At 40.2% G+C, this 13,914-nt stretch overlaps 1 protein-coding gene across 2 annotated transcripts in view; it reads left to right on the forward strand.

Annotated features, from left to right (window-relative positions):
- The window catches only part of INO80D (INO80 complex subunit D), a 55,177-nt gene that overhangs the window by 16,952 nt on the left and 24,311 nt on the right, over positions 1–13,914 (forward strand). For both annotated transcript variants that reach the window (XM_030579965.1, XM_030579966.1), the window contains exons 4-5: positions 5,048–5,808; positions 9,170–9,278. In XM_030579965.1, coding sequence (XP_030435825.1) covers positions 5,048–5,808; positions 9,170–9,278 — 870 coding nt within the window. The remainder of the gene's footprint in view (positions 1–5,047; positions 5,809–9,169; positions 9,279–13,914) is intronic.

Genomic DNA, 13,914 nt, shown 5'->3' on the forward strand with positions numbered 1-13,914 from the left:
TATCTATTACAGCTGTCAATTTAAAAAAAAAAAAGTACTTCAGTATGCCTTCTGCAGGAATCGCCTTCTCATACTTTTCCACAAAGATTGCACATATTTAGTATCAGCGCTCTGCTTTCTACCTATTAATTCATTACCTTTTGTAATCTATTAACTACCTTACATTTAGACAATAGTCTATAGCAGGGATTATCAAACTTCATTGCACTATGACTCGCTTCTGACAACAAAAATTACTACATGACCCCGGAGGGGGACGGGGACCGAAGCCTGAGTCCACCTGATTCCCATTGTGCCATGTGGAGGAGTCAAAACCTGAGCCCCACTGCCCTGGGTGGGATAGTGGTCAAAGCTGAAGTCCAAGGGTTTCAACCCCAGCCAGGGAGCCTGTAACCTGTGCCCCGCTGCCCAGGGCTGGATCCCTCAGGCTTCGGCTTCAACCCTGAGCCTCAGCAAGTCTAAGCCGCTCTGGCAACCCCATTAAAATGGGGTTGTGACCCACTTTGGGGTTCTGATCCACAGTTTGAGAACCACTGATCAATAGTGTTAAAATTTTGTCATGAAGTTCTGAAAATATTAACTCAATTGTTCCTCTCCACATAGACAAAAAATAATTTCATTTTAAAATGCATACTGACTCATAGCTATTAAATAGTACCTCCCCAAACATGTCTGTAAACTATCAATAAATATCTCCAGTTTTTAATACAGATGTTAAACTTTCAAGCCTGTAATTTTCAGCCTCCTTCCTTGAATCAGTCTCTTCAAATATAAGAATTGTGGTCCCCAATCCTGCAACGTGAAATAGGCAGATCTCCATTGGCAACAGAGACTCTGCACAGGTGCAGAGAAATCATAGTTGCTATTTCCCAATCACCTGGTGGTTCTAGAGTATCTAGACAGCCTAGAATTAATTGTTTATCGGTTAGATTCCCTAATCTAGTATGTCATCTGTCACTGTAGATCATCATTACTTTTAGTCCTTTAGTGTTAATACATCTGAGACAGACTGTCAGTGGTTTTAAAGTAAAATTAACTAGAAAAGAGTTCGTTTTATAGCAGCTTGAAATCCATGTTTGTGCTATAATGTGAATGTACATTTTCATTGCATTATATAAACAATGCACAGTGATGCCAGGATAGAACTTTTTTGCCTATATTAATATAATTTTTGATCTGATTTACTCAGTTGCTTTTTATGATATGTACTTAACCATAGAAAGTAACATACAGTTAAAGCCATTTATTTAGTTGCTTAATCATCAAACACAAATAGTGGCCCTTCTCAGCAAAGATCTCCAATTCGAGACTGTCCCTGGAAAAAGCCTCTTGTAATTTGTCTCTCAGTCACAGAAGTGTATTAGCTCTATCTTGTCAACGTACATCATACTAAAATCATGCAAATTTACTCTCCATGAAAGAACAGCCTGATAGCAGAGGTAGTAGTCTCCATTATAATTTTAAATGTGGGATTTTAAAATGGTTCCATTTGACTGGCCCTTAATAGCTTTCTTCTTGTCAGGGCCCTTCAGTTTATATTCTAATGCTGTGGTTCTCAAATATATATATTTTTTTTCACGGACCACTTCAAAATTGCTGAGGATCTTGGCAGACCACTTAATGATCTTTCCAAATGTTGCTTGTACCATTCGCTAACTATTGTAAAGCACTTTGGATAAAACCGCTATATAAATAAAACAATAATAATTAATTCATAGATTCATAGACTCTAGGACTGGAAGGGACCTGGAGAGGTCATCGAGTCCAGTCCCCTGCCCTCATGGCAGGACCAAATATTGTCTAGACCATCCCTAATAGACATTTATCTAACCTACTCTTAAATATCTCCAGAGATGGAGATTCCACAACTTCCCTAGGCAATCTATTCCAGTGTTTAACTACCCTGACAGTTAGAAACTTTTTCCTAATGTCCAACCTAAATCTCCCTTGCTGCAGTTTAAGCCCATTGCTTCTTGTTCTATCATTGGAGGCTAAGGTGAACAAGTTTTCTCCCTCCTCCTGATGAAACCCTTTTAGATATCTGAAAACTGCTATCATGTCCCCTCTCAGTCTTCTCTTTTCCAAACTAAACAAACCCAATTCCTTCAGCCTTCCTTCATAGGTCATGTTCTCAAGGCCTTTAATCATTCTCGTTGCTCTTCTTGGACCCTCTCCAGTTTCTCCACATCTTTCTTGAAATGCGGTGCCCAGAACTGGACACAATACTCCAGCTGAGGCCTGACCAGCGCAGAGTAAAGCGGAAGAATGACTTCTCGTGTCTTGTTTACAACACACCTGTTAATGCATCCCAGAATCACGTTTGCTTTTTTTGCAACAGTATCACACTGTTGACTCATATAAGCTTGTGGTCTACTATGACCCCTAGATCTCTTTCTGCCATACTCCTTCCTAGACAGTCTCTTCCCATTCTGTATGTGTGAAACTGATTGTTCCTTCCTAAGTGGAGCACTTTGCATTTATCTTTATTGAACTTCATCCTGTTTACCTCAGACCATTTCTCCAATTTGTCCAGATCATTTTGAATTTTGACCCTGTCCTCCAAAGCAGTTGCAATCCCTCCCAGTTTGGTATCGTCCGCAAACGTAATAAGCGTACTTTCTATGCCAACATCTAAATCGTTGATGAAGATATTGAACAGAACCGGTCCCAAAACAGACCCCTGCGGAACCCCACTTGTTATACCTTTCCAGCAGGATTGGGAGCCATTAACAACTACTCTCTGAGTACAGTTATCCAGCCAGTTATGCACCCACCTTACAGTAGCCCCATCTAAATTGTACTTTCCTAGTTTATCTATAAGAATATCATGCGAGACCGTATCAAATGCCTTACTAAAGTCTAGGTATATCACATCCACTGCTTCTCCCTTATCCACAAGGCTCTATCAAAGAACGCTATCAGATTTGTTTGACACGATTTGTTCTTTACAAATCCATGCTGGCTATTCCCTATCACCTTACCACCTTCCAAGTGTTTGCAGATGATTTCTTTAATTACCTGCTCCATTATCTTCCCTGGCACAGAAGTTAAACTAACTGGTCTATAGTTTCCTGGGTTGTTTTTATTTCCCTTTTTATAGATGGGCACTATATTTGCCCCCTTCCAGTCTTCTGGAATCTCCCCCGTCTCCCATGATTTCCCAAAGATAATAGCTAGAGGCTCAGATACCTCTTCCATTAACTCCTTGAGTATTCTAGGATGCATTTCATCAGGCCCTGGTGACTTGCAGGCATCTAACTTTTCTAAGTGATTTTTTACTTGCTCTTTTTTAATTTTATCTTCTAAACCTACCCTCTCCCCGTAAGCATTCACTATATTAGACATTCCTTCAGACTTCTCAGTGAAGACCGAAACAAAGAAGTCATTAAGCATCTCTGCCATTTCCAAGTCTCCCGTTACTGTTTCCCCCTCCTCACCGAGCAGTGGGCCTACCCTGTCCTTGGTCTTCCTCTTGCTTCTAATGTATTGATAAAAAGTCTTCTTGTTTCCCTTTATTCCCATAGCTAGTTTGAGTTCATTTTGTGCCTTTGCCTTTCTAATCTTGCCTCTGCATTCCTGTGTTATTTGCCTATATTCATCCTTTGTAATCTGACCTAGTTTCCATTTTTTATATGACGCCTTTTTATTTTGTAGGTCACGCAAGATCTCGTGGTTAAGCCAAGGTGGTCTTTTGCCACATTTTCTATCTTTCCTAACCATCAGAATAGCTTGCTTTTGGGCCCTTAATAGTGTTCCTTTGAAAAACTGCCAACTCTCCTCAGTTGTTTTTCCCCTCAGTCTTGATTCCCATGGGACCTTACCTATCAGCTCTCTGAGCTTACCAAAATCTGCCTTCCTGAAATCCATTGTCTCTAAATTGTTTTTTGTTCTACAAATAAAAAGCACACAACTCATATTTTAATACACGTCTACCCCGATATAACGCTGTCCTCGGGAGCCAAAAAATCTTAGCGCATTATAGGTGAAACCACGTTATATCGAACTTGCTTTGATCTGCCGGAGTGTGCAGCCCTGCCCCTCCAGAGCACTGCTTTATCACGTTGAATCCAAATTCATGTTATATCAGATCACGTTATATTGGGGTAGAGGTGTATCAGTATTCTTACCTTTCTAATGCAATGGATGTGCCCTCTCCCCTGCCGCGGCAGTTCCTGAGCTGGGGCTGGGAAGTAGGGGGGCGTCCCTCCCTCTCTTCCTCACTGCAGCAGCCTCCGAGTTGGGGCTGGGAAGGAAGCGGGTCTCTCCCCCCACTGCAGCAGCCACCGGGCTGGGGCTGGGAAGGAGTGGGGTCTCTCCCCGGCAGCCACAGCCCTGTAGCTGGGGAACGTTGCCTCTTTCTCTGGCCACCGCAGCCCTGCACATCCCAAATACCCCCTCTTCTCACCCCACTGTCCCCTTCCACATACCCCCTATTCCTCCCAAGGCCACCACCTCACCTTACATGTGTGTCTTCTTCAGGATCCAGGCACCTAATTAGTGGAGCCACGTCTGTGCGGCTCCACCAATTAGTTGAGTGGCTCTTCATTCTCTTGTGTGAGGTCGCCAAGGCACGCACCTTAGCAGGAGCTATCCACAGAACACGTGACTGGAGCTCGCAGACCACTGGTGGTCCACGGATCACAGTTTGAGAACCTCTGTTCTAATGTATCATACAGTCCATTTGTCTTGTTCACCTTGCCCTGTATGTGTCCATTAAGGATATGAGGGATAGATAAATATATATGTTTTTTAAAGGATAGGTATTTGGCTCTCATATGAATAACATACTAAGACTTTTTAAAAATCCAAAAATGATAAATTCTCATGTGGAGGTTTTTATTTTATATTATGGATCTGAAACATGGGAGGTGATTGTAGAAACTCATTAGAACACACACATGAGTTAATAATCTAATTTTTTCAGTGGCAGGTCAGATGGTTTTTGTTGTTGTTGGGGTTTCCTGTTTGTGGTTTCATCTTTTTCGCTTTCTTAAGCGTGTTTGTTTTAAAGAAGAGAAAAAGGAACTTACTGTTTTCACTTTTGAAGGTACTGCAACAGCCACCTACAGGTACTTGGCTTTATACCTAAAAAGGAGAGGAAGAAAAAGAATGATCCAATAGAGGAGGTGAAGGTCAGGCACCAGATGGATGCTATGGCCTTCAGTCTGGCAGTGCCCACGCTGGCCTTGAAGATGTCCAATGGACTGGATGGGATGTCCCTCTCTCCACCCGGGGCTAGGCTTCCTCTCCACTACCTGGAAGCAGAGTTAGAAGATCCCTTTGCTTTCAATGAGGAGGATGACGACTTAAAGAAAGGGGCAACGGTGAGGAAAAAGTTGCAGAGCAAGTTGGCCCAAAACCGGCAGCGCCAGAGAGAAACAGAGATTTTAAAAGTTCACCAAGAGCACTTTAGCCCCCTTCCTGCACCTTTGCAGCAGCAGCCACTGCAGCAGCAGCAGCAGCAGCAGCACTCCCATCTGCCACCTTTATCAACTTCTTTAAAGCCTACAGGGCTATCGCAGGGCTTAGTCTGCAAGTCACCTCAACCTCAGAACACCAGCCTACCAATGCAGGGAGTGGCACCCACCACACACACTATAGCACAAGCAAGGCAGATGTCTAACAAGAGACCCCTGCCTCTCCTGCCACCCACCAGGGCTCCTGTCATGGACCCACCAAGGACTGATCGGGTCCTCATGAAAGCCACAGCCTTTTCTCCACACTCATCCTGCATGAGCCGGCTACAGAGACTGGTGAAACTGTGCACTCGAAAACAGCAGCTGGAAACTGATCTGTTTCCACATTTAGGTAGGTAGATAATTACGTACATCACTGCACTGTTTTTTCTGGTTGCTATGAGAGTATATGCCTTTAAATTCATCAGGACATGCACTTATACCTTTCTGAAAGGGGGAAATATGTCAAGAGATGTATAGGCAGGTCACATCTGTTTTACAACCTTTTATTTTTTTATTTTTTATCACTTGTTAAAAAAAATGCTAGTTAATGATTTTGAGAGGCCAAACTGAGGTATAACTCACTCTCAGGGGTGTATGTTTTTTGTTTTTGTTGTTCGTTTTCAAGTGAAGCGGTAAAGATGGTCCTGAGTGTTCCTAGGCTGCGTGTATAGACCAGATAGACATAGATCCTATGTTGTAAAACCTGAATATTAAACTAATGAAAAAAGGAGATTGTAGAATGAAAGTGCAAATACAACTTTGAGGCTTTGAATGTGCATTCTGTGCACACCCAAAACACCAGTTGACTTCATTGGGAATTTTGAGTGCAAACTGCGAAGATATGGGATCTGGTTCAGTAAAAGAGAGACTAGTGGTATATTCCACTAGAGAATGAACATTCAGAAGCTGATTGTGAAGGTGCTGTTCTTCCATGATTATCTGCAGAAGTTGTCCATTTTACCCATTAATAATATATACTATTATTAATTTATTATTATGCAGACACCACAGTAATAAGTTTTAATCATTGTGTTAACTGCCTATATGGTAGGTTTGTTTTTAATTTAAATTGTTTTACTGAGTTCTGCTTGTGGAAATACGGCTTTTTGAAATTTTAAGAGGTATTTGAATATGGATAAAGGTGGTGGCTCGTTGTCTCCATTGTAAATGGAGGTTGAGATACATACACCGCTGTTACCTTACTTTTCAATTTAGCTTTAGATTATAGTTTAGTTTTACAGGGGTAAGAAAGTGGGCAGTAAATAGGAGAAACAAGAACTAGAAATGTAATACAATAGAAATAGAAACAGCAAACCATTTGTATCTTAAAATTTTTTTACTTCTAGTATGTGGGCAATTATTTAACTAGTGGCACACATCACAAACATCTCTAATTTTTGCTATTTCAATTAATCATTTTTAATTTGCTATTAAGATCTGCCTTTTGGCACCTGTGGGACAATTTGGCTGTTTGTTGGGAAGCTAATGAGTATCCTACAGCATGTCTCTTAAGGATGTTGTTCTGAAAGAACTGTTTCATGATTCTCTGGATAATGCAGTTAATTTGAGGAATGAGGATACCAGGACCATCTCAAGTGTCAAGATTCCCAAATAGGTTAGAAAGTTGTCTGGCCTCATGAGCCTGCATAAGAGTAGTATTCTACATGTGATGCATTTTGTCTCGTGTCACATTCTACAGTAACACTTTCTATAAAAATAAGTTTTCCTATTGTACTTAGTTTTAGGAAAATGTTTGATCAGATATATAAATATAAAATTGTGGAAATGTTATGCTATAATAAATGTGATAATGAAAATAAGATTATACAGAAGTAAAAAAATTTTAAGATACAAATGGTTTTATAACTGCTAATTAACATAATACACTTAATTATACATTAGCTGTGTGGGAGTAGATAAATACTTACTTGCAGGCTCACAGTATGGACTATTCTTAGAGACTTTTTTTCCTGGTAGAAAAACTTCTGGGATTTCTATTTAAGAAAATACGTAGTACTAGAGTTGACAGGCACAAGATATGAATCTTACTTTCAGCATCTTTAAAAAGATACCCTTAATTTTTAGTAAAACTATGCAAACTGATGTTTGTATAAACAAAATGGAAAAAAGGTCCAGTGCTCCCCATTCCCCTTTCAGGAGTTAAAAGATTTAACAGCCCTACTTATGATATTAGTTTTTAATTTGTGCCAAAAAATTGATTACACTGCATCCATTGTGCAGGTGCCTTTATGGAATGTCAATTTAGCTAGTTTATTTTTCAAGTAAAATAAATTGAAGTGTAAGTCTGTTTTTATTTTTCAAGTTTCTTAGCGTTTACACCTGAGCCAAACTTCAAAGTCTAAAAATAGGGTCAAAGGTAACATTTTCAAAAGTACCTAAGTGACTTAAGAACCAGAATTTAGATTTCCAATTCCCGACTCTTAAATCAAAGTCCTGTGTCCTAAATCATGTAGGTGCTTTTGAAATTTTTACCCCAAATCTGTATTTAGGTTCCTAAATTAACACAGGGAAGCTAGCCTCTAGACACCTGCTTTGGAAACTTGGCCCCAAATCTTCTTGGATAAAATACAATAATAAGGGGCCATTTCATTTTTTTTTTTTTGAAAAGCTTAACACTCTGTCCCCAACTCCTGCTCTATATTTAGGGCCATATGTAAAAACACATGAGAGAAGAACAAAAAAATCAGCTGATTTGGAAGGGAAATTGCGTTTTCCCATCCTTCTCTAAAGGATCAGCAAGGATAGGGTGGGGCCATGAAAAGATGCAGAAGATGAGAATCCATAGGAACCCTGGTTTGATCCTGCCCAGACATCTGGAGGGACTTCCCTCCATGGTCCTTCCTGGTTGACCTTTTCAGCAAAGTCCTGCAGTGCTATGTAGGATACTGTCCTGGGCTCTTTGGTAATGACGGACACAAAAATCACAGAATGAATTGATCCTGCTCCAAAAATTGTTAATTAATCTGGTATTCTTGTGTGTACTTAAGCTGTGTAGGAAGGTGAACACGCTGCTTAAGAGTGACTGACCCCAGCTCTTGTCTCTTCCCCCTGGAGCGGAAGCCCCTTTCTCACTGATATCTGGTGGAGATGGCAGGTGATTTACACAGGAAAGAACAGAGGAACAAACTGTGTAGCTGTGTATCCCCCTCTGTCCTTGTAGCTTTCTCCCATGGTTTTGCTATTCTCCAAGCTTTTCTGTAGGGGGAGCAGAGGGTCTATAATATGTACAGAAATAAGAAACAGGGTTATGTAATTTATTTAGACCATTTACTATTAATTATTGGACTGTCCGCTCTTCGTGGTAGGGACTTCTTCTTTATCTTCGTAAAAAATCTAACATTGAGCACAGCAGAGATATTTGTCTTTACATAAGACTGATGGTAGTTTGGGCTTTTATTTAATATATTTAGGGACAAAGAAGGCCAATAAAGAGATAAAAGGGATAAAACTGATCATTGAAAAATGCAGTTACATGCTGTTTATATACTATAATGAAGCTGCTATCGTAACTGTTACTAAGAAAATTACTTAATAAATCAAATATAATGCATCCTCACTACTATGCTATGTACGACATAGAATAGGCAGAGGCCGTTGATGGTGGTTATTGCCACAGGTTATTCACAGATATTTGAGGATTACAGTCTCTCTTCATCCAGCCTTCATGTTTCCAATTCTCCTCTACTCAGGGCTGGACTGGTCTGAAGACAGTGGAGAAGAGTTGGAGGATTCAGAGCAAACTTCACCATACCAGGTTGCATGGTCTATTCGGGAAACTCTCAGATATGAAAGACATGAGTAAGTATCCTTTTTTGTATTGTTCGTATTGGCCCCTATTCAGCAAAGCAGTTTAACATGGGCTTTACTTTAAGCAAAGCTAGTGGGGCTTAAGTGCTTTGCGGAATTAAGACCTTTTATTATAAAGCAGTACTAGGTCAACATGTTAAACTCTATCCAGAAGCTCTGCCTCAAATATCAGAAATGAGATCGGGAATCACAGTAACAGACTGAGAGTAGACTTCTAAATTCCATTTTACATTTGATGAGAACATAAATCTGATCTCTTCTCTGGATGAGGAGAATAATTAAGAAAAACTAATGTACAAAGAGAATAGAATATTTCTTAGTAGATAAAATGGGAGGATGAATTTTAAACCTTATCGTAGCAGCCCATAGTATTTTTCAAAATCTTTTGTTGTTTCTGTCTTTTGAAAATTGTACTAATCAATAATTTTGTCACTGAATTGTTCTTTTGCTTCTGGAGACAGTGGGTTCACTTTTGGTTTTAAGTTTGGTCTTATCATAATCCTGCTAAAAGATCAAATGTCATTTTCAGGCAATGCCCAGGACTAGAATGCAAGTTATTTTAACTAGGGCTAAGATTCTGCAAAGGTGGGTTTTTTTCCCCTTTCCCAGTGAGGATTGTTTCAGTTCATTTATTTGTAAGAGCTACGATTCTGACTCAGTCCCACAGAACCAGCAGTCTGCTGCTGAAGTAGGGCAGGGATAAAGGCCTAGATTTAGGAAAGGACCTAAGCATGTGCTTAAATCCCACTTAATGGGGTTTAAGCAGACGCTGAAATGCTTTTTGAATCAGGATGACTTTCTGTATTGGGGCCAAAATCAGGACTTATCTTTTCTGTTTTTACTACCTTTTAGTAATATTTTTGTTAATAAATTAATTTGTTTGTGATACGGTAGGGAGGAATATAGGATTGATAGTTTGCATAACTGTTCTTTTCATTGATAATTGAGAAGTAGTATTAAGCCTTCATCGACTAACCAGTAACATCAGGTTCTAGATTTTAATTATAAACTGGCAGTACCTTTGTACTGCTGATGCAGAACAGCTTAAAATGTTGTGCAAATATTTGTAATCCATGAGTGTGCCGTCTCACAACAGGATATGATCCTATGTGTCTCTATGTTAATGTCATTTTAGCATGCAGGGAGTAAAGTATACCATTCAGAGTATTGTAATTAAATTGAGATAATCTAGAAGAAAGGAGTTTGAGGCATGTTAATCACAAAATGAAATCACAGCCTTGTTAAGTTTTGTTATAGCTTATATAATATGGTTCAGTTTCAGTACAGAACCAGATATTTTCCTTGTGTCTAAAAGCATTGAACCTTCTTCCAGAAGACATGGATTGGGTATGGTGGTAATGCTTCAGTGCCCTTGCAAATGTGATATTTAAAACTGCAAAACTGAACTGCTAGGACACCAGCTTGCAGAAAAACATACCAATTTGTAAAGGCATTTTCATGGTGAACTGCAAAGAGGTGATCAAAATTGAGAGAAGGCCGGAAATATATGGTGAATGCCCTCACCTAGCCAAACTTTGGTGACAATCAGCAGACCAAAACCATCCCTTTTAATATTCCTTTTCCCCAATTAAAAAAAAATTTTTTTTAAGCTGACATGAAAGTCAGTTGCTCTTTTGGGATCACAAGGCAGAAAAACAGCGAGCTTTCATAGAAGTTACAAATATTTTTAAAATAAAGCTAAATTAAAGCTTTTTTCCCCCGGTATTCCTCACAGCCTGGCTATTAGGGAACATAATATTAGGGAGCAAATGGAAAACTACAGTCAGCATGGATGTCTAGTTCATCTGTTAAACCAAATATAACCTTCAAAAAAGATCATGTGTCCAGTCAAAGAACTCTTCCTATGACTATAGTCTTCCCCTCCTTAACATTTGATTGGAATGTTACCTCCCAATTTCTTTTTCAGCTTATAGGGGGTTGTGCATTAGTTTCCTAGTCTGTGGTTTATTTTTTATTTGGTGGTGGTTGTTTTTTTACTTTTGCTGTATCCTCCATATTCTTTTCACATGTTGATTTTTCTGTTTCATTTCACTTCACTTAAAACACCCTCTTCATTGACAATAACTGATAAATTATTGTACATCACTTGCAACTCTTACACTTCTATTAATCTGCCTAGTTCTACTCTTCAGCACCTTTTCTAATTTTGTTTATGGATAAACGTTGACAAATTTGCTTGTTTGTAGTTCAAAATTGTATTTCTGTTTGTCAAGCTTCAGTAAAGATTGTTATTAATTAATTATCTATTCCTTATTCTACTTTGACATTCTGCACCATGTTCTCTGTTTCTGAAGATATATTAATTTAAACTGTTCCATGGATGAGTTTGGTTTGTTAAAGTGGCTCTGCCTTACTAATTTAATAGCTACTCAAGTTGATAGCAAGCTAACCAAAGGCAGCTAGCACCTTGTTTTTTACTTTCTTATGAATTTTGCATTGATTTTAATGGAAAACTTGAATCTTTTCCTAAAACTTAAATTCTAAAATCAGATATCAAAATCTGAGGATTGGCTTTTTTTAAATTAACGCTGTATTTAACAATAAACATAGTAAAACTTAACTCATTCCATCTTTGACCAGATCAGCTGTGATGGGTAGAATCTCCTATTGATTCCTATGGGATGGCATTCTGCTTTAAACGGTGCTCTTAGGAAAGTTTCAACTCTTATCTGAATATTTTATTTGTAGTGAATGTATTCCTGTTTTAAATTAACTTGTGTTGGTTTCATAGACAGACACTGTGCACTATCCTTCACCTCCCCTTTGGCTTGTGTCCCAGTTGCTGCAGGGCAGGAAGATAGTGGAGCTGGATGCCAGGGAAATCTTATTTTTATTCCTACTCAGGCCTCACTGAAAATAACAATGGAAATTCTCCTCAAGTAAGAAGGAGTAATAGAGTACACTATGCTGCCAAACAAAACAAAACAAAAGAAACTGAAATTCAACAACATGGCAATGAGTCTCTCAGCCTGGGTTAACTGAAGTAGGCTCACAGGGGTTGCCTTAAAAAGAGGGGAAAAACAGCAGTGCAGACACTCTCACAGCAGGGCTCTGAGACCCTCCTCCCTGGCTGGATTTCGTAGCCTGGGTTCCAGCCCAAGGAAGAGCATTGACACTGCTATTGTTAGCCCCATAGCACAAGCCCCGTGAGCCTGAGATAGTTGACATGGGCTCTGAGACTCGCTGCCCAGGTCGTTTGTTTTTTTTTTTCCCACCCCCTCTCCTGTGTAGATGTACCCATAGAACAGGGGTGAAAGTAACTTATAGGACTTACCGGTACTGCCGGAGTCCTGAGGGTGGGGCGTGCCCTCATCCGGAAGAGGCGGTGCCTCTCAAGATTTATGAAGGCAGCAAAGAGTCCTGTGGCATCTTATAGACTAACAGACATATTGGAGCATGAGCTTTCGTGGGTGAATACCCACTTCGTCGGATGCATGCTCTTTAAATCCGGCCCCAGCCCGGCTGCTGGAGCCACGGGCGGGATTCAAAGGGCTCTGAGCCCTTTAAATCCTGGCCCCAGTCCAGCTGGTAGAGCCGCTGCTGTTGGGAACCCAGAGCCCTTTAAATCTGAGAGTCGCTGCCCAGGTCTTTTTTCCTTTTTTTTTTTTTTTCACCCTCCTCTCCTGTGTAGACGTACCCATAGAACAGAAGCCAGTGCGGTCCGGCATGGTGTACTGGCTCTTGCTGGTATGCCATATCGAACCATACTGGCTTACTTTCACCTCTACCATGGAAGCAAGTGATTGACATTGAGTGCAATTCAGCATTCACCAGGGTTGGGGGAGAGAATAATAGTGGTCAGAGCACACATTTTAAACCCAGCTCTGGGAGAAAGCTGTAAAAGCTTGAAATACAGGACTGTCAGGATGCCTGGGTTCTATTCCTAGAACTGCTACTGATTGATTATGTGAACCCAGCAGGGTGTAGGTTACAGCCTCTGCCTTAATTTCATCCTCTGAGATGGATGTAAGTATGCTCACCCTGCTCTGGAAAGCACCTTGGGATCTGTGGATAATTGGTTCTGTATAAGTGCAAAGAATTGATAATCCATTAGTGTTTGCAGAGTCCTTGGTATTCCTAAGATCAGGGATCTCAAACGCAATTTACCTTAGGGCCAGTGCCAGTTCTCAAATCCTCCCAGCGGGCCAATAGTGTCACTGAAGCTGGTGTTCAGAAAAGAAAACATTTTATATTAGTTTTATTATTTCTAAAAAATTCAAAATAAAAAATATATCATACAACTTTATACAGTTCTTTGCCTCCCAGAGAGTTTTAGTGTGACCAGCCACCTGGCAATGCTTCAGTTCTGTCAATTTGTGGTTGATTGGCCTCAGTGACTGATCAGTTGAAACCTTCAGAATTGCATAAAGGTGTGCATCAGATAGTTGTGTTCAGTATTTTGACTTGTATTCATTGTGGAAAAAAGTGGTGCTGCCTCCATGGCTGACTCTGCCCAACAACTAATGAAGGTATCTCTGTTCCTCTCCCCCAGCCAATGGGAGCTGCGGGGGGCAGTGCCTGTAGCTGAGATTGCTGGCATGTGTCTGCCTGCATTCTCCTCCCCTGGCTGCAGTGGGGAGATTCTCCGCCGCAGATGGCCCATGGG

The sequence above is a fragment of the Gopherus evgoodei genome, chromosome 11 (genome assembly GCF_007399415.2).
Source record: "Gopherus evgoodei ecotype Sinaloan lineage chromosome 11, rGopEvg1_v1.p, whole genome shotgun sequence".
NCBI lineage: Eukaryota > Metazoa > Chordata > Testudines > Testudinidae > Gopherus > Gopherus evgoodei.